We start from the raw sequence: 21,858 nt of genomic DNA, 5'->3' as shown, positions 1-21,858 counted from the left end.
ATATCTGAGGTTATTGATATTTCTCCCAGCAATCTTGATTCCAGTTTTTGCTTCCTCCAGCCCAGCATTTCTCATGATATACTCTGCGTATGAGTTAAATAAGCAGGGTGACAATATACAGCCTTGATGTACTCCTTTTCTTATTTGGAACCAAACTGTTGTTCCATATCCTGTTCTAACTGTTGCTTCCTGACCTGCATACAGGTTTCTCAAGAGGCAGGTCAGGTGGTCTGCCATGCCCATCTCATTCAGAATTTCCCACAGTTTGTTGTGATCTACACTGTCAAAGGCTTTGGCATAGTCAATAAAGCAGAAATAGGTGTTTTTCTGAAACTCGCTTGCTTTTTCAATAATCCAGCCAATGTTGGCAATTTGATCTCTGGTTCCTTTGCCTTTTCTAAAACCAGCATGAATATCTGGAAGTTCATGGTTCATGTATTGCTGAAGCCTGGCTTGGAGAATTTTGAGCATTACTTTACTAGCATGTGAGATGAGTGCAATTGTGCCATAGTTTGAGCATTCTTTGTGATTGCCTTTCTTTGGGATTAGAATGAAAACTGACTTTTCTAGTCCTGTGGCCACTGCAGAGTTTTCTAAATTTGCTGACATATTGAGTACAGCACTTTCACAGCATCATCTTTTAGGATTTGAAATAGCTCCACTGGAATTCCATCACCTCCACTAGCTTTGTTCATAGTGATGCTTCCTAAGGCCCACTTGACTTCACATTCCAGGTTGTCTGGCTCTAGGTGAGTGTGAGTGATCACAGCATCATGATTATCTGGGTCATGAAGATCTTTTTTGTACAGTTCTTCTGTGTATTCTTGCCACCTCTTCTTAATATCTTCTGCTTCTGTTAGGTCCATACCATTTCTGTCCTTTTTTGAGCCCATCTTTGCATGAAATGTTCCCTTGGTATCTCTAATTTTCTTGAATTGATCTCTAGTCTTTGCCATTCTATTGTTTTCCTCTATTTCTTTGCTTTGATCACTGAGGAAGGCTTCTCATCTCTCCTTGATATTCTTTGGATCTCAGCATTCAAATGAGTATATTTTCCCTTTTCTCCTTTGCTTTTCACTTCCCTTCTTTTCACAGCTATTTGTAAGGCCTCCTCAGACAGCCATTGTGCTTTTTTGCATTTCTTTTTCTTGGGGATGGTCTTGATTCCTGTCTCCTGAACAACGTCATGAACCTCTGTCCATAGTTCATCAGGCATCCTGTCTATCAGATCTAGTCCTTTAAATCTATTTCTCACTTCCACTGTATAGTCATAACAGATTTGATTTAGGTCATACCTGACTGGTCTAGTGGTTTTCCCCACTTTCCTTAATTTAAGTCTGAATTTGGCAATAAGGAGTTCATGATCTGAGCCACAGTCAGCTCCTGATTTTGTTTTTGCTGACTGTATAGAGCTTCTCCATCTTTGGCTGCAAAGAATATAATCAATCTGACTTCAGTGTTGACCATCTGGTGATGTCCATGTGTAGAGTCTTCTCTTGTGTTGTTGGAAGAGGGTGTTTGCTGTGACCAGTGCATTCTCTTGACAGAACTCTATTATCCTTTGCCCTGTTTCATTCTGTACTCTAAGGCCAAATTTGCCTGTTATTCCAGGTGTTTCTTGACTTCCTGCTTTTGCATTGCAGTCCCCTATAATGAAAAGGACATCTTTTGGGGGTGTTAGTTCTTGAAAGTCTTGGGGGCTTCATAGAACCGTTCAACTTAAAGAGCAGTTAATTTAAAAAATATACCTTTTAAATATTTAATTTAAAATAATTTTGAAGTGGGAGTGACAAGTTAAATTATCTTGTACTAGAAAGTTCTGGAATTTGGATGTAATGGACTCACAGGTGGAGGGTAAGAGGAACAGCAAGGGAGAAAGATATTCTAATAGCAGTGCCTGGCAAATTAGTAGGTACTCAATAAATGTGCTATTCTTATCTTTCTCATTGTTTATTTTCCCCTGGCCTATACTATGATTTCTGTTTGCTACTTCTGAATATTTAACAAAAATCTGCTACATCTGGTGATTTGTCCATGGTGCTTAGGGGAATTAAGAAAGTTGGTTGAACGAGATTAAAAAGCACTCCAATGGCAGAAGAACACAGCAATGGAAAGAAGTAGGTAGTGGCGGCAGCTACTCTGTATCAGGATAAATTATTGATGTGGTTGTAAACGTTTAACAACTGGCACTTCAGAAAACAAATCGACAAATTGATTTGTATTAATAGTATTTGCTGATTCTATAGTGTATATATTTCCATAACTGCAGATTTCAAACCATGAACATGACAACACTGAATGCAGAGTTTGGAAGAATGCACAGAACTGGCTAGAGCAGAGCTCTAGCTCGAGGCTCCAGCATGCCGCCACCACCCTCCACCTTTCCCACACACAACCGAGAAATGTGAGTCATCATAGCATGGGAGGTAGACACCATTTGGTCATTTAAATCCCTATGTACAACGGAGATGATAATGCTTTCTATTGTTGAGCCTAATGTGAGTCTTAAGACCCAGAGGAATCGGGTGGAGAGGGAGGTGAGAGGGGGGATTGGGATGGGGAATACGTGTATATCTATGGCTGATTCATATCAATGTATGACAAAACCCACTGAAATGTTGTGAAGTAATTAGCCTCCAACTAATAAAAAAAAATAAAAATAAAAAAAGAAAAAAAGAAAAAAGAAAAAAAACAACCCCACATGATTATATCAATAGATGCACGAAAAGAATTTGACAAATTTCAACATCCATCCCCGACAAAAATTCTCAAGAAACCAATAATAGAAGGTATGAAATGGTGAATTACAATAAAAAATATGTATTAAAAAAATAATAAAGATTTATACTACTTATTCAGTAGTTCTTGTAAACTCTAAAATGTTATCCAACTAAAGCTGACGTGAAGCACAATGAAAAGGAGGACGACAATGATGATTATGATCTTTTCTTTTCCAAGATATTTTTTAACTTAAACTTTGCTTCATGGGCCTCATAGCACTGCCATGTTCCTGACTTTGATACCACTGCCAAATTATTGTTTCTTTGGGGTAGTCTAAACACTGTGTCATGATTTTAAAAGAAATGTTTCTAATATTTTCCCACTTTAGATGAAATTGCTCTAGAGTTTTATAGCTACCTTTACCCAGGTTAAAGAAATTCTTTTTCTTTCTAATTTATTAAAACTCTTAAAAAATTATAAATAGATGTTCAATCTTATAAAATAGTTTCTGTACAAGTCTTGTTCATAATTTGTGATGTTACTTTTTTAATGTGATAGATTATGTTTAACAATTATTTACATATCATGAAAATATCTATGTATATCTATCATCAAAACTATTTGTTGATAATGTTTTATCTTTATGATAATGGTGTACAGTTGATCCTTGAACAACATGGATTTAAACTGTGAGGCTCCACTTATGCACAGATTTTTTTCAATAGTAAATACTAGAGTACTACTATACTGATCGATGATTGGCTGAATTCATGGATGTAGAATCACAAATACAAAGGAATCTTGAGTAAAGAAGAAACACAGACTGAGGGTTAACTACAAGCTATATACAGGGTTTTTGATTGCACTGAGAGCCTATCACCTTTAACCCACTTGTTGTTCAAGAGTCAACTGTATTTAATTCACTAAGGTTTTAAGTAGGACTTTTTAATGTATAATCCTACATCAAATGGGCCTATAATTTTTTCTTTTTTATAATGTCTATTTACTTGAGTTATTAGAGTTATACTGGACCCATAAAATGAGCTTCTTTAATAGCTTTTATAAAACTGAGATGATCTGTTCTGCTCCTTCAAAATTCTGTAGAGCTTATCAGTAGAGGCATATTTTTTTCTTGTGGAACTAGCTTTAACTACTACTTTATTTCTTATAGTATGGTTCATTTTTCTCCTATTAGTTATGTTAAGATACACTTTTTGAGTAACTTGTCAATATTTAACTTTTTTAAAATTGATAATTAAAATTCATGTCAATGTATGACAAAACCCACTGAAATGTTGTGAAGTAATTAGCCTCCAACTAATTAAAATAAATAAATAAATAAATAAAAGAAAAAAATAATAAAATAAAAATTGATTATTATGTATTTTCTGTTGTTTAGTCACTCAGTTGTATCTGACTTTTTGTGACCCCATGGACTTCCCTGTCCTACACTATCTCCTGGAGTTTTGCACAAACTCATGTCCATTATCCTGAAGAAGGAAATGGCAACCCACTCCAGTATTCTTGCCTTGAGAATGCCATGGACAGAGGAGCCTGGCTGGCTCCATGGGGTTGCAAAGAGTTGGACACAACTGCGCTACTATCACTCATGACCATTGATTCAGTGATGCCATCCAACCATCTCATCTTCTATCACCCCCTTTTCCTCCTGCCTTCAATCTTTCCCAGGGTCTTTTCCAATGAGTCAACTCTTCAAATCAGGTGGCTAAAGTATTGGAGCTTCAGTTTCAGTATCAGTCCTTCCAATGAATATTCAGGACTGATTTCCTTTCTGGTTTACTGGTTTAATCTCCTTGCTGTCCAAAGGACTCTCAAGAGTCTTCAACACCACAGTTTGAAAGCATCAATTCTTTGGCGCTCAGCCTTCTTTATAGTCCAACTCTCACATCCGTAGCTTTGACAAAACCATAGCTTTGACTATACGGACCTTAGTCAGCAAAGTGATGTCTCTGCTTTTTAATATGCTGTCTAGGTTTGTCATAGCTTTTCTTCCAAAGAGCAAGTGTCTTAATTTCATAGCTGCATTCACCATTCACAGTGGTTTTGCAGTCCAAGAAAATAAAGTCTGTCATTGTTTTCATTTTTCCCCCATCTATTTGCCATTTAGTGATGGGACTAGATGCCATGATCTTAGTTTTTTGAATGTTCAGTTTTAAGCCAGCTTTTCCACTCTCCTATTTCCCCTTCATCAAGAAGCTCTTTAGTTCCTCTTTGCTTTCTTCCATTAGGGTGGTGTTATCTGCATATCTGAGGAAATTGATATTTCTCCTGGCAATCTGGATTCCAGCTTGAGCTTCATCCAGTCCAGCATTTTGCATGATGTACTCTGCATATAAGGTGAATAAGAACGGTGACAGAATACAACCTTGATGTACTCCTATACCAATTTTGAACAAGTCCATTGTTCCATGGCCAGTTTTAACAGTTGCTTCTCAATGTGTATACAGATTTCTCAGGAGGCAGGTAAGGTGGTCTGGTATTTTCTGTTATATATTATTAATTTATTCAATATATTCTCTAGTTATTCACATTTCCTTTTGAAATGTTATTTTATTTTTGTTCCTTTCTTGATCAGTCTTACCAGAAATTTTTCACTGTGAGCATTTTATAAAATAACTACCTTTGGCTCTGTTGAGATTATTTTATTATATCTTCAGATTTTTTTGGTTTATTTGTTCATTTTTATTATATTGAATTCTGCTTTACTTTTGTCATTCCATTATACTTTTTATATATTCTTAATAGGACATTAATCAATTCTGAGGCTTTCTTTTCTTCTAATATAAGGGTTTAAAGCTTTATATTTCCTTCACATCTTTACATCTTCTAGTCCCCAAGTTTTGATATTTAGATTTTTCAGCATAATTAAGTTCTATTGTTATATTTTCCATTTTAATTTTTTCCTCAATTCATAAGTTATTCATTCGTATTCATTTTGTTCTTAATTTCCAAACACTGAAGCATTTAAAAAAATTATCCATTTTCTTATTGACTTTCAACTGCACCATGGTCAGATAAGATTAACTTGGCTTTGAAATTTATGTAGATTTATTTATTTCTTGATATATGTTCAACTCTTATAGCTTTCCCATGAAACTTTAAAGAAAATATATATTATTTCATTGGTTGATGAGAAATATTTATATGTATATATATATATATATATATATATATATATACTACTCCATGGGGTTGCAGAGAGTTGGACACGACTGAGCAACTAACAATTTTTTTAAAATATTATATCACACATAGTTTTTTGTTTAGCTCTTCCATATTCTTTAAAAAAAAATTGTCAGCCTGATTGGTGGCCACTGGCCATATTTTGCTGAAGACAGTCTAGGGTTATACTCTATGTGCTGGAGCTATTATTCTGAGCACACTTCTGGCTCTCAGATAAAGCATCTTTCTTGGAAAGTTCTGGGCATTGATTGACCATTGTGGTTTTCTGATTCCATGCAATGTTTTCTCTCTTATGATGACATATTCATCGGTTACTTCAGAGAAATTCAGTCTGTTTTCATTGACTATTGAAAAAAATCAGTTTTTTGGACTGATTTTTTTTTTTTTGGTAGGCAGTACAGTTTCACCGTATGTACACTGAGAACTTCTGAAACCAACAAATATTACATTCTAACATTGTACCTGGCTAATTACAACTGGACCAAATCTATTTCCAAGGTAGATTATATGTTGAGGCTTTAATTCTATGTGTAGCTTTTCATTTCTACCATGTAAATATAATATTTACTAATACGCTAAAAAGCAGGTCTCATATGCTGAGGCCCTACCATGAGCTAAGCACTTTATACTTCATTTCCATGAAGTTCATTCATATTAATCTAATCATCATTATTGTTTTTTTGTATAGATAAAGAAATGGAGGCCCAGATGTAGAAAGTATCTTTTCCAGAGCTTTTGGGTAGGCAGTGTATAAAATGGGAATTACATTATGGTTATAGGACTTCAAGTTCCCTACGTTTAATAATTAAATAATTTTGGTTTTAAATCAAATCATTGAAAATAGACTGGACAAGTTCTAGAAGTTGGTAAACTTTTACTCTCAACTCCAAGTGTATTTGGTTCCTTCTTTAAAAAAATTACATTTAAAAATTACATATAAACCTCATTTTGATTTTAGTATTTTAAATAAAACATTACCATTATTTTATAGCTATTTGCAGATATTCTTGAAGGGAAACTTTATAGAGAGAACTATACAAAATATTTTTGGAATATTAACATGTCACAGTATTACACTGCTTGAAGTTCAACATCTTATAATACACATTTTCAAATTTCAAATTCCAAACAGTAAAATGCATCATTTTCCCATGCTGAAATATATTTTTCTAAATAAATGGTCATCACTTTGTTAATGATCACCTTTAGAAACCATGACTACTAGAAAAGCAATTGAAAAGACTAACCACTTAGCTTTGGACTGGGTGTTCCAAGCGCAGGCCTAGGATCTTTCACCAATATTTTGGAACCAGCTATGAAAAGAAACAGAAATGTTTACAAAGTTTAATATAATTAATAACACACATATACAGACACACACATACACAATGTGATGCCTTGTCAATTTTATTCTCTGACATATCACAATTTTCTCCAAAATGTTCTGTTCACTATAGCATCTCAGTCCCCACTCAACACTACTATTGTACAGCTAACAACTTTAATAATTATCTTCATTAGAATCCAGTGTGGCAAAGAGAATATTAGTGCTACCTTAGCATTTTTGCATCCTATTTCTTATTTTAAAGGCATAAATCAATATGGAAACAATTGATCCCAACATGGAAGCTGAGGACTAAAGGTATGTTCCTGTTGCTTAAAGACAAATAATTTGGATAGGTTTCATGTTTAAGAGTTAAAAATTATAGGGAATTCACTGGTGATCTTGTGGTTAATACTCGGCTCCTTCATAGGCCAGGCCCAATCCCTGGTCAGGCAACTAGGATCCCACAAGCTCTGTGGCATGGCCAAAAAAGAAAGAGGAAGAACTGAGTAAAAAAATTGTTAAGGTATCCCATGGTGTCATACGAAATTGACTAGACTCAAAGGTAAAGACGTAAAGTTCCAAGCCAAACCAAGAGGAGCCCAGAATCCTGTGCGGTGCTGAATATGTCTGCAAAGTTGAAGCAGCTGTGATATGCAGTGCTTGTGGACCTGTAAAGATGTACATCTTTGACCAAAGAACAAGGTGATGTCTTTAAAGGCTTAAAGAGAAGTTATTTGGGTGAACATCACCTTGGCTGCAAGATAGAGAATAATTTGGAAACAAGTAGGTATCGATTTGGACAGAGAAATTAGAAGACCATTTTAGTAGTCTCAGTAGAGATAATGCTGAGTTAAATGCTATAGTAGTGATGATAAACTGAGAAGTGGATAGATTGTTTTGTTTAAAGCTACTAAAATTCTGGTGGACTTAAAGGGACAGGAAGATGTCAAAGGTGATTACTAGATTTCTATTTATTATGTGATGATGGTACCACTAAGTTAGGGAACATCAAGAGACAACAATGGTGAAGGGAAATTGATGAGTTTATATTTGCATATATTATTTAAATATCTTTGAGAAATTCAAGAAGCAATATCAGGTAAGCAATTGAAAATATAAATCTGGGACTAAGAGCAGATATATGAGCTAGAAATATTAATTTGTAAATAACCTTCATAGAGGAGACTAAGTCATTGGCTTGAAATGAATTAGATCACCTAGGGAGAGAACACTGAGTGAAAGGAAGAGTAAAAAAGAACAGAGCTTTAGAAAAGAGAAAACATTAAGCTTAAAAAGGAAATGGAGAATGTGTAGCCAGAAATTTGAGGGGATAAAATATTTATTTATTCAACAAATACTGATTAAACACTTTTCACATATAAGGCACTGCTCCAGTGATCAAAATTAAACTTGTAAATACGTTGACACAGTTTCTGGCTTTTTTTTTTTTTTTTTGAGCTTATAGTCTAGTTGGAAAAAGGCAGATGAAAGGATAGGAGAGTGGAGAAAGACAATGACAAGTAAATAAAAGAATAAGATCTCACATAGAAGGGATTTCTATCATGAAAAAACTTTAAAAAGAAAAAAATCTATAGCACTCTACAGAAGCAAAGAGAGTGAAACATTTCACAAGGAGAAAGTAATTTACATTTGTGAAGGCTTCAAGACATCAAGAACTAAAGGCCTGAAAAAAATGTATTGATGACTTTATTTAGAATTCTAGAAAAACTTCCTTTATTCCTTCTTCTGTAAACTGTTCTTCCTCTGGTAAACTCATTATATCTTGTCCAGATGGAGATTGTCCTGGTCAAGTAAAGCAGCTACACAGGTAAACACATCACCTAGATATGGTCACACTGTCATATAATCCTGACTGAGAAATGAATTTGGAGATTGATTACATTAAAAACTGACAATCAGACTTCTGGATACTGCTTTCCTAACCAACTTTTGGGAAAGGTTTTCTACCAGATTTACTCTACCAGAAGGATATAAACTCAGGAATGCTGGGAGCAATTTTCACTACTGAAGTGGGTTGAATATTATATGTTCCAAATTTATGTTCACCAGGAACCTCAGAACATGACCTAATTTGGAAACAGTTTTTGAAGATGTAAAAAGGTGGGAATCTTGAGGTGACATATTACTGAGATAATCCTTAAATCCAATGACTGCTGCTTTTCTAAGTGAGGAGGACATGCAGAGATACATAAGAAAAAAGGTCATGTGAAAATAGAAACAGAAATAGCAGGGAGGCCTTTAGGAGCCCCTGAAAGCCAGGGATAGCCAGAAGCCATAGGAAGCTAGGAAGAGGTAAGAAATGGTTCTTCCCTAGAGTCCTCTGAGGATACAGGGCCTTGCTGACACCTTGAGTTTGGGTTTCTGGCCTCAGAACTGTGAGAGAATAAATTCCTATTTTTTTTAAGCCATCCAGCTTGTAGTACATTTTTATGGTGGCCCTAGAAAACTAATATACTTACTGTGAGCAGAGAACTAGGAAAAGTAATGAAGGTAAGAAGGAAAAAGCAGAGCATGAAATGACAACATCACCTCTACTTTTGTTCCTAGTTAATTAATTAATTAATTATTATTATTATTTGTCTCTTATATCTGAGGAAAGCCAAGATAGTACAAAATCTTCTGTTGCAAGTTTTTATAGAGGAATCTTACCTTCACAAACAGGAACTTTTCCAGTCCAGGTGTTATCAGATCTACACACTCTATGTTCTGTTCCACCAGCTAAGAAGAAGCCAGGCTGGCAGGTATAAACTAATGTATATCCATGGGATGGAAGGTCCATTCCTACTACATTTGCATGAGCAGGAGTTTCTGGCTGTTTACAGCTGTGGGCTATGTTAAAGAAAGGAAATAAATGTTCAGTTTTATAAACATGTTAAAAAATTTTGAGATTGGAATCATTATATATTTTTATAGGTGTGTTAATGCCTTTATATGGGCTTCCTTGGTAACTCAGTAGTAAAGAATGAGCCTAATGCAGGAGATACAGGTTCAGTCCCTGGATGGCCACCCATTCCAGTATTCTTCTCTGGGAAATCCCATGGACAGAGGAGCCTGACTCTTTTATGGGGTCACAAAATAGTCAGAGATAACTTAGTGACTAAACAACAATGCCTTTATATAAATATACCTTTAGATATTCCAATGCATCAAGGAAAGCTTGTCAATGTAAATGTAAATGCTTTCATAGACTAGCATTTTCTAAACAATCATCTCTGGAACACTGGTGAATGTTAAAAAATAAATAGAGAAAAAACAAAAGATGTATTCTGGAGAGTCAGTATATATTAGTATTTTAAGGAATCTATTAACTCCTGCAGTAAGATAACTCTTAAAGTTTATCAAACTCAAACTTTATATACCAGTTTAGGAAATATTAATTTGTAATTTTTCATTTATTCACTTCAGTTCAGTTCAGTCGCTCAGTCACGTCTGACTCTTTGCAACCCCATGAATCGCAGCACGACAGGCCTCCCTGTCCATCACCAACGCCCGAAGTTTACTCAAACTTATGTCCATGAAGTTGGTGATGCCATCCAGCCATCTCATCCTCTGTTGTCACCTTCTCCTCCTGCCCCCAATCCCTCCCAGCATCAGGGTCTTCTCAAATGAGTCAGCTCTTTGCATCAAGTGGACAAAGTATTGGAGTTTCAGCTTCAGCAGCAGTCCTTCCAATGAACACCCAGGACTGATATCCTTTAGGATGGAATGTCTGGATCTTCTTGCAGTCCAAAGGACTCTCAAGAGTCTTCTCCAACACCACAGTTCAAAAGCATCAATTCTTCAGCGCTCAGCTTTCTTCACCATCCAACTCTCACATCCATACATAACCACCAAAAAAACCATAGCCTTGACTAGATGGACCTTTGTTGGTAAAGTAATGTCTCTGCTTTTTAATATGCTATCTAGGTTGGTCATAACTATCCTTCCAAGGAGTAAGCGTCTTTTAATTTCATGGCTGCAATCACCATCTGCAGTGATTTTGGAGCACAAAAAATAAAGTCTGATACTGTTTCCTGTTTCCCCATCTATTTGCCATGAAGTGATGGGACCAGATGCCATGATCTTAGTTTTCTGAATGTTGAGCTTTAAGCCAACTTCTTCACTTTCCTCTTTCACTTTCATCAAGAGGCTTTTTAGTTCCTCTTCACTTTCTGCCATAAGAATGGTGTCATCTGCATATCTGAGGTTATTGATATTTCTTCTGGCAATCTTTATTCCATCTTGTGCTTCCTCCAGCCCAGCGTTTCTCATGATGTACTCTGCATATAAGTTAAATAAGCAGGGTGACAATATACAGCCTTGACGTACTCCTTTTCCTATTTAGAACCAGTCTGTTGTTCCATGTCCAGTTCTAACTGTTGCTTCCTGACCTGCATACAGGTTTCTCAAGAGGCATGTCAGGTGGTCTGATATTCCCATCTCTTTCAGAATTTTCCACACTTTATTGTGGTCCACACAGTCAAAGGCTTTCGCATAGTCAATAAAGCTGAAATACATGTTTTTCTGGAACTCTCTTGCTTTTTCAATGATCCAGCGGATGTTGGCAATTTGATCTCTGGTTCCTCTGCCTTTTCTAAAATCAGTTTGAACGTCTGGAAGTTCACGTATTGCTGAAGCATCACTTGGAGAATTTTGAGCATTACTTTACTAGCGTGTGAGATGAGTGCAATTGTGCGGTAGTTTGAGCATTTTTTGGCATTGCCTTTCTTAGGGCTTAGAATGAAAACTGACCTTTTCCAGTCCTGTGGCCACTGCTGAGTTTTCCAAATTTGCTGGCATATTGAGTGCAGCACTTTCACAGTATCATCTTTCAGGATTTGAAATAGCTCAACTGGAATTCCATCACCTCCACTAGCTTTGTTCGTAGTGATGCTTTCTAAGGCCTACTTGATTTCACATTCCAGGATGTCTGGTTGTGATCACACCATTGTGATTATCTGGGTCGTGAAGATCTTTTTTGTACAGTTCTTCTGTGTGTTCTTGCCACCTCTACTTAACATCTTCTGCTTCTGTTAGGTCCATACCATTTCTGTCCTTTATCAAACCCATCTTTGCATGAAATGTTCCCTTGGTGTCTCTAATTTTTTTGAAGAGATCTCTAGTCTTTCCCATTGTATTTTTGTCCTCTATTTCTTTGCATTGATCGCTGAGGAAGGCTTTCTTATCTCTCCTTATTCTTTGAGATTCTCCAGGCAAGAATACTGGAGTGCGTTGTCATTTCCTCCTCCAGGGGATCTTCCCCACCCAGGGCTTGAACCTACATCTCCTGTGTCTCCTGTATGGCAGGCAGATTCTTTACCTCTGAGCCACTGGGGAAACCTTTCATTTTAAATTAAAAGGCACATTTTCTAAAGTTAAATTCAGTCACAGTTCAATATGTTGCTTTGCTGTTAATATTACTAATGTAGAAAGTACAACTTAATAATTTTTTGCACACGGTATTTTCTGGCCATATTTTAGGTCCATATGCTGGCAGTAATTGTTCATTCATTTGATTTTTTTGTCTCCTTTTCTCCATGGTTTTACCCATTACTAAATCTCTGTTTTAACTCCACTTATGACACTACTTGATCCTGCCCCTCAGTTTACTTGTTTTGTGTCTTGTGATAACCACTCCCTTCTTGGTCAAGAAGAGATGCTATGAAGAATTCTCCTGCTAAAGAAGACATATCTAATCATGTGTTCATGAATATAGACCCTGTCTGAGCAAGAGTGTTCTGTGGACAAATTTGTTTGGAAAACAATTTTTCCATTTTTTTCTTAGTGGAGAAACAACTAAACTGTAAATGACAACTAGTATTTTAATACTTATGTAAAAAATAATGTTATATGGCTTATATTTAATATAACTCAGTTAATAAAAGTTCATTCTCATTGGGGAAATAAATACAAATAGTCTGTTTCTGCTATATTCTTAACCCTAATTATGCACATATTATAAATTCTGATATGCTCTGTAGTAACAGAAGCTACTTAGTTTTATTTAAATCATTATATGCCAAGTGTAGGTCTCCAAAGAATCTTGGTATACTATGACATGTCTAGTCACATCCCACACAGCTGTTGTAAAGTACGTACACACTCTAAGGAATTCTCTTTTACGGAATTTTGCTGTAAAGTATAAGACAGCCAGGCATGTGACATGACTTCTCACTGGAGTGTTCTACTGCTTTTCAGTAAACTGTGGATCCACATGAGCCCCCATTATTATTTGGGTGATTCTGACAGGGACAGAGGAAATTCGCAGGACTTATTTGGACTTCAGGAAATCCTAAAAGCTAGCTAGATGTCTTTCTGATGAGTATTTCTATTCCTGCTTACTCTTTATTTTTCTCCCCACCCAAAAAAGATGGAGGAAGAGATTAAAAAGAGGAAGTAAGAGGGGGGAAAAAAGGATAACTCACCAGCTAAAATTTATTTCTAACTATAATTCAGAAAAGACTGTTTACTAATCTTTGTTCCTATGCAATCTCGTTAGAAATTTCTTCCAATTTATGGTCAGAGCACATTTAGAAGCTTAAGGAAATTCTAAGCAATATTCAATGATTTGGTTAAGGTATACATACATATTTTTTTTTCATGGATGTTTCTAGCTTAACTCAGATTCTCAGAGAGTTTAACAAGTGAAAAAAGATTGAGTCACTACTATGTTGGAACCTCCTATATCTCACAGTACTTCAGATTCATAGGTACATTTCCATGAACCAAAAAATCATCATTATCTACAATTACCATGTGGCCAAACTGAACACAGTTACAAGAGCTTTACAAAAAGAACAAAACTGTTCCCTGTGCCTTCTGACTTCTTGAAAAATAATGCTCCTCACCAGGCATGGGGTTATGCTCTAGTAATAACACTATATATGTGAATTATGTTTTATAATAACCTAGAAGTAATGTGACTCACCATTTACATGACATAAATTTATTTTCACACTTGGAAAATAATGCATATAAGGTCTTATCCTTTATAAGTATAATTTCTTATACTTACGTATGCACTCAGGCTGAATTCCACTCCATGTGAGGTCAGGAAGGCAAGTCCGTGTTGTAGACCCTTGAAGAAGATGTCCTTTTTTGCAGTGGAACTGCACAACACTTCCCACCTAAAGCAAATTACAGACAAAAAACAAATGTTCCAATGTAACTTCAAATGCAGCAACAGACAGAAAAAAGAAAAAAAATACGGATGATAAAATGCTTTCAAAAGAAATTCTGCATGGTAGAAGTTGGAAGAAAACTTAAATCTGATTTAAAGTAAAAAATGGGGAAAAAAAGACCAAAGAAAAAAAGTAACTTAGATCTGTGTGTACATTCAGCATCAAATGCTTGAATACAACTTATACATAGAAGTCAAACTTTTTGCCATTGTAATTTGAAGAAAATTTGTAAGATACCAAAAGGTCGATAAGCTATATATAAACATAAGATAGACGAAGTTAAATAAAGATATATACATGAAGATGGATAAAGACATATGCAGAAATAAAGATAACTAACAACATAGGAGGCAAATGAATGTGGAAGACAGTAAATGCAATATGAGATTAGACATGAAGGTGTTTACTGAAGGCTGTAGTGGTAACAGAAAAATACAATGGAAGACATTATTTGCACTAAGCTTTTAGTGTTAGTCGCTCAGTCGTGTCTGACTCTTTGTGACTCCATGGACTCGCTAGGCTCCTCCATCCATGGGATTCTCCAGGCAAGAATACTGGAGTGGGTTGCTATTTCCTTCTCAGAGGATCTTTTAAGAGATATTCAATTTGTATAAACATATAGAACAAAGGTTCTCAAGGTGGGGTCCCAGACCAGTAACCTCAGCAGCACCTAGGAACTTGTCAGAAATAGCAACTCTGGAACCTTAGCAACCAGTTATTTGTGATTTAACAAGTCCTCCAAGAGATTTTAATGAACACTGAAGTTTGAAAACAACTGATAATAACAGTAGAAAAGATAAGAATATTATGAGAAAATACATAGTGGTTAAAACATATACCATGATATTAATAGTTTAGGAAAAAAGAGTACTTTTGGTTAGTTAACACAGATAATTTACACAGTGAACTGGGGATTTGGGATAAAAGTGGTAAATAAAGAGATACGGGTGATAGACCCCAGAGGCATGTATACTTGGCTTTAACTTTGAATCTGATCTTACTTGAATAAGTTATATCTCCTCTTTGAAACTTAATTCCCTATATAAAAGTAAAGATGATATTATTTACCTTGAGATATAAGGATTAAATAAAATAGAATATATTCACTCCATATGGGCATGGGATATAAACTTTAAATAAATTCCAGCAGTAATTATTAGAACAGAGATATAATCAGTTTCTGAAGAATCTCAAATAGCAGGCTACAGTGTTTGAATCTCTCAAAAAAAAAAAAAAAACCCATAAATCTGCTAAAGCTTTCAGAGCAACTAAAATTTCTGTAGAGAATAATATTTTTTAAAAATTAAACTAACCACTGTATGGGGAAACCACAAAACAGAAGAATGATGAACAGTAATTCTAATTATGAAGCTTGTGTTGCCATTTTAGATTTGAGCGGATAAAGTTTGACCAACTTTTGGCAACAGACATAGAAAGGAGGTTGTTTACTTAAAATATATTACAGGGAGAAAGTTACCAGGATTTATTAAGGGGTTAGAGACAGGAGAAGATAAGGATTATTAGAGTCTTCCACTTCAGCCTTCCCCAGTATATGGAGTCTGAAAATGTTCAATTGTTGCCTTAGGGCTTTTCACATTAAGACAGCTATATTCCACCATCTTCATATTCTTGTTATCAGCAAGAACTATGCTACAACCAAAACATTCAGTTCCAATAGTCATTCTCATAACAACCTTTATCCTTCCAGTTTTCTCATATAATGTCTTCCATTACAGCCTCATCTCTGCATCCAGGAAATTTCTTACCCTCTGAAAGCCTGATTTTGTCCAGTGCTACTACACTGTTCACTCCAGGGAGCACTTTTCATGCTGTATTCAATATGTGCTAAATTCCTCAGTGTGTCTGAGTCTTTGTGACTGACCCTATGGACTGTAGCCCACCAGACTCCTATGTCCATGGAATTCCCCAGAAGAATACTGGAGTAAGTTACCATTTCCTTCTCCAGGGGATCTTCCCGGGGATTAAGAGCATGCCATTCACATACTCCCTGAAGTTGTGCAATATAGTGCTACAGATTTTTTACTTCCTTGTGTGATTTATACACCTGATCATATAGACTTGGCAATTTTGTTCTTTTGTAAGACCAGCTCTCCAAAACCCACCACCTCAATCAACCCAGCAATATTACTCTAGCTGAATCTCAGTTAATGGCCACCCTTCACCCATAAATCTTCCCTCTTAATCTACCATTTTACTTCCTAAATCTTTCTGAAACTGTCCCCTTCCTTTTTCCCCACATATGCAACTTATTTCAGTCCTCAACATTATTTCTCAATGATTCTCCAACTTTAGCAGATATCTTAATCACCAGAAGGGCTTTTCCAAACACAGATAGCTGAGCCTCCCTCAGGAATTTCTGACTAAGTAAATCCGGAGGAGATCCCCAAATCCACATTTCCAAGTTCCTAGGTAATATTGCTGCTGCAGATCAAGGACCAAACTTTGAAAATACTATTATAGCCAATTATAATAATCATCTAACCTGTCTCCACATCTCTAATCTTGACCACATTAAATTTATTTTTCACTCGGAAGTTAGAGTGATTTGTTCAACATGAAAGTTCCACTTTAACATTATCCTTTTTAAAATCTTTACTGACTTATCCCTCATAAGATAATGCTACACCATGCTAACTTGGCAGATAAAAGCCTCCATAATCTGATCACTAGCTATCTCTTTAGCATCACCGTTGACCACTTATTTTTACTCAGATTGTGCTCGTATAATATTGAACTTTTGCAGTTCCCATAATGCATGCATATTTTGACACTGCCCCTCCCACATGGAATGTATTTCCCAACTAATTTTTCTTAGATCTTGCCCTAAAAGATTTAGCTCAGATAAAGTTTCTAGAAAGCTCGCCTTGCAGTAAACAGATCAGGAAAACTGTCTCTTATGTGCTTCCACAGTTCCTTCCATTTTTATCAGTGTTATCGACCTATCCTATAAAATAATCTATTCCATTTGACCCACACACCAAAATAGCTTCTCTCAGCCAAGGGCTCTATGTTATTCACCATCATATATCAACAGCTTAGGAAAGTGTCTTGAAAATGTTGGACCAACTAAAGGGATGGGGACTAATGACTTAGTATAAAACTATTTGACTACTTAAAAAGGTTTAACATGTCTATCCATTTCTTAAAATGCAGTGATATCCTTTCCATAATTTAATAAAGTTAAATCATTATTTGTTCTTTGAAAAGTACATTTGGGTTATTTCAGCAACCTTTATATTAGTAAGGAATGAGAAACATGATGGATTACATACTTTTTAAAAAAAAACTTTTAAGACTTTTTCCTAACATCTGTAATCTTTTCTGAAGTCACAATAAATACTGATTTATATATTAACCAGATACCATAGAACTAAAATCTAAAGTTTTTCCATATATCATTAACACATTTAAATAGTAAAATTTTTGTCAAAGTCACAAATATCTGGTGGTGGTGGTTTAGTCCTGTCAGCTAAGTCCTGTCGGACTCTTGGACTCCATAGACCGTAGCCCACCAGGTTCCTCTGTCCATGGGATTTCCCAGGCAAAAATATTGGAGTGGGTATCCATTTCCTCCTCCAGGGGATCTTCTTGATCCAGGGATCAAACCATGGTCTCCTGTATTGCAGGCAGATTCTTTACCAAATGAGTCACCAGGGAAGCCCCATGAATATCTATACCAAATATTTAATAGACCTAGAGTTATACAAATTTAGAAACTGACTTTTATTTGGAATTTGTTACACTCAAATAAATCATCAAAATATTCTCTAGAGACTTTCCTGGAGGTCCACTGGTTATTATTCCATACTTAGTGTAGATCACATGGGTTTGATCCCTGGGTGGGGAATTAGGATCTGGCAAGCCACAGTGCAGCCAGCCAAAAAAAAAAAATCTAAATATTTCAAAATGCTCTAGACATATTATAAAATGTTTTCTAAATATTACTGAATTAATTAATAATTTTGCCAGTGATCAATCCACTTAATTGTATATTTTACATTATCTATGCATCCTTTTCCAACTTGCCATGTAAATTCCCTTCTGACTATAAATAATTTCTGACATAAATAATTGGAATATTTGTAGAAAGATAAGTAGCATCACAAAATTTTCCAATTTTCTTTAATTTGTCTCATTTTAGTATGCTGTTTGCAAATGCATTAAAAATTATAAGATATATCTAACTAGTAAGTATGACATATCATCTTTAACTCTTCATTCCCTCTTTTAAATGTTGTATATTGGTGTTTATTAGTATTTTTATAGTTATATTAAACATTTTGCCCAAGGAAAATTGAGGCAGCTTCTAATAAAATTTTGATAAGTTAAAATTAACAAAATTGAAGTAGAAAGGCAAGGTCATAGAAACAAATGTATAACACACATGTTTAAGATGCAAGGGATTTTCAATGACTGAGCATCAATTTTGGGCCCTGAGAAAAACTGAATTAAGGTGTTTTATGAATTTTTATTAAAAGTAACCAGAATGTTTTAATTTTAAATGTTTAATTTTATTTTTTTGCTTTAAAATTCATGTTATGATATTCACCATTTAATGTAAGAAAACACCATGTTAACATTCAAAGTACTTATGTACTTATTTCAATTACAAACTGAAATTCATATATAATTGCTACAGCTGTTTTTTGTTAATTTTGGAAAAGTCATTTAATCCAAAAATCATACTTCCACATATTTTGTAGGGATCATCACATAAAGTAACCAAATGTTAGAAAGGCAAGTTTCAGAGGCAACTCAACAGAACCTATATCTCTTTATAGAGATGCAGGGAACTCTCTGGTGGTCCAGTGGTTAGGACTCCTCACTCTCACTGCCAAAAGTCCGGGTTCCATCCCTGATCAGGGAACTATTCCACATGCTGCAAGGCATGGCCCAAAAAAAACCCCAAAGCAAAAAACCACCAAAAATTCAAAGTTCTTCAATATGGCTTGCCTTTATCTTTTTATCCACTTCTAGCATTACTTTATATCCAATCCTGGACGATCACAAACAGTTGATCATGTTGTCTTTAGTTGATTATTTCTGTCTCCCTACTCCTCAATCATGGATGCTTTTTAGTCTCTGTAGTCAAGACAGAGATTTTCATCAAGGATATTTTGATAGGGTTAAATATCCAAGTGTTAAATAACTTAGAATTAAATATCTAAAAGTCAAAATAAAATATTTATAATACTTTTATATAACAAGTCCTAAGTCAATATAATGTGCCTTCTAAATACCAGAGCTCAATTTAGAGTAATAAGCAGTTAGCAAAATATTTGTGTTTGGCATTTCCTCCATAATTAATCTGGACATTGGATCAATCATTTTGACAGCAACTTTCCTTACTAGCTAAAATTGTTTCAAGTGACAATATTTTAGATAAAAAGAGAGATTACTTTGAATACTTTTTTTTTCCAGTACTAGAGTATTTGTCCTAACAACAGGAGATATATTCTTATATTTTAATAATTATATAAATATCCAAAAATCTACTACATAAATCTTCATAGAAAAGGAGAATGAACAAATAAACATATTAAAAATAAAATTAAGAAATGCAGAATGCTTCTGCAATTCATAACTTTCCCTTTTCTCCTGTCCCTCCCAGAAGTGGGCTAACCACAGCTATGATTTTATTTAACTCACTACTGGTCACTTGATCAGACCAGAGATAGATACAAAAGTTGGAACATTTTGATTCTTTCTCTGGATCTTTGAAACTGAGATCCAGACGATCTTGCTGCATGTGACTGAGATCTATTTATAGAAATGATATACCTTTTGCCATAGGGCCAATCCACAGAGAAAGAAAATGAAGTACATAAATGCAGAGTAATGGAAGAGACTTAGTACTGTTGTCCCGTTCCTGGATTTTAGGCTTGATGAGTCTCACCCAGATCTCTCTTCTTGTGGCCTGGGACAAACCCACACATGGCTTGTAATGTCTTTAGTTTTAAGCTGCTGCTGCTGCTGCTAAGTCGCTTCAGTCGTGTCCAACGCTGTGCGACCCCATAGAGGCAGCCCACCAGGCTAGTTCAAAATAATTCCTCTTGTAAGCAAGGGTTTTCCTTAACTGCTAGCTATGCCTTTTCTAGTTATATATGACCATATTTATTTGGAATCCACCAATAAATTGATATGTTAGAATTACATAACATTTTTTATTGTTAGCTCTACATAGGTTTAGTAAACATAATTTACATATAAATATATATAATAAGTATATATACAGACATACACATATATCTGCTATACATGTGTAAGAAAGTTGACATCCATAATTTAACATACTTATTATTTCATTTCTAATTTTAATAGAGATTAATATAATTATACATATTAGATTTTAACACATCTTAAATCTAGCCTATTCATATTTATCTAGATAGAATATAATGATCTAATATATGTTTAATATCTAAATAATAGTTTAACTTTGTGATAACATTTTTCAGTGATTATAATAGAAATCTTAAAATGCAGAGTGAATGATTTTATTCATTTCAATGAGTGGCTATTCTAAATTCAATTCTATTCATTTCCATTATTTCAAAGGGCATTTACTAAAAAAGGACACAGATTCTTTAGAAAGTCATCTGATTTAGTGTATATATACTAACACCGAAATTCTGCATTCTGTAAAAATACTGCCATTGACTCACTTTGTTTTGTTTCAGTTTATTGGCTTATATGATGAGGGTTAATGCTGTTTAGCTAGTTGCTTATTTTTCAAGATCTCAATCAGTTGATAAAACATTTTATGGAGATATGAATCTAAAGTTTTCTGAAAACACCAACACAATAGAGACCAAGACACTTCTTAACACTTTTGTATTACCTAGACAGGCCTGAGGCAAATAGGAAGAACTGGAAAAGCTATCAAATCAATGTTCATACTGTGCCTGAACTGTAGATAAATGAGAACTATTTTTAGCAACAGAAATATGGCACCTTTGATGAGCACTTCCTTTAGAAATAGATGTTCCTCAGGTTCACACTGAATTTCACAGAAAATAGCACAATTTAGAAAACCCTGTGACACAAGGCAATTGGGTAGCGTGTAAATTGGCTATTTTCTTTAGGAATCAGTATGCACTTTGGCTCCCCTATGGCCCCTATAATGAAAATCTTCCTGAATCTCTACACAAAATCTAAACTGGAATAAGGGAGAAAAAGAATGTCAGCCACATATGATTGGGCATGTTAAAGTACTATGTGTTGTGGAATAATAGGTTATGGTTAAATTATTTTTTCAGAAATATTCCACATCAATGATAATGTTTAAAATTATTTTAGTATTTTATATATATATATTATAAGAAAAAAATCTTTTAGTCTTATTGCCTTACTGAATAACCACATTTTTATCTATTTGGTAAGTCTGACTCAGAAGTTTCTCCT

The 21,858-nt window shown here is 34.9% G+C and overlaps 1 protein-coding gene across 1 annotated transcript in view; it reads right to left on the bottom strand.

Annotated features, from left to right (window-relative positions):
• The window catches only part of CSMD3 (CUB and Sushi multiple domains 3), a 1,322,573-nt gene that overhangs the window by 16,371 nt on the left and 1,284,344 nt on the right, over window positions 1–21,858 (bottom strand). Inside the window, exons 64-66 of the mRNA XM_043879976.1 lie at window positions 14,268–14,379; window positions 9,923–10,102; window positions 7,173–7,238 (exon numbers count right to left, since the gene is read on the bottom strand). Coding sequence (XP_043735911.1) covers window positions 7,173–7,238; window positions 9,923–10,102; window positions 14,268–14,379 — 358 coding nt within the window. The remainder of the gene's footprint in view (window positions 1–7,172; window positions 7,239–9,922; window positions 10,103–14,267; window positions 14,380–21,858) is intronic.

This window comes from Cervus elaphus, chromosome 21 (genome assembly GCF_910594005.1).
Source record: "Cervus elaphus chromosome 21, mCerEla1.1, whole genome shotgun sequence".
Classification (NCBI taxonomy): Eukaryota; Metazoa; Chordata; class Mammalia; order Artiodactyla; family Cervidae; genus Cervus; species Cervus elaphus.
Note: the sequence above shows the minus strand (reverse complement) of the source record. Positions and strands in the feature narration are given on the sequence as shown.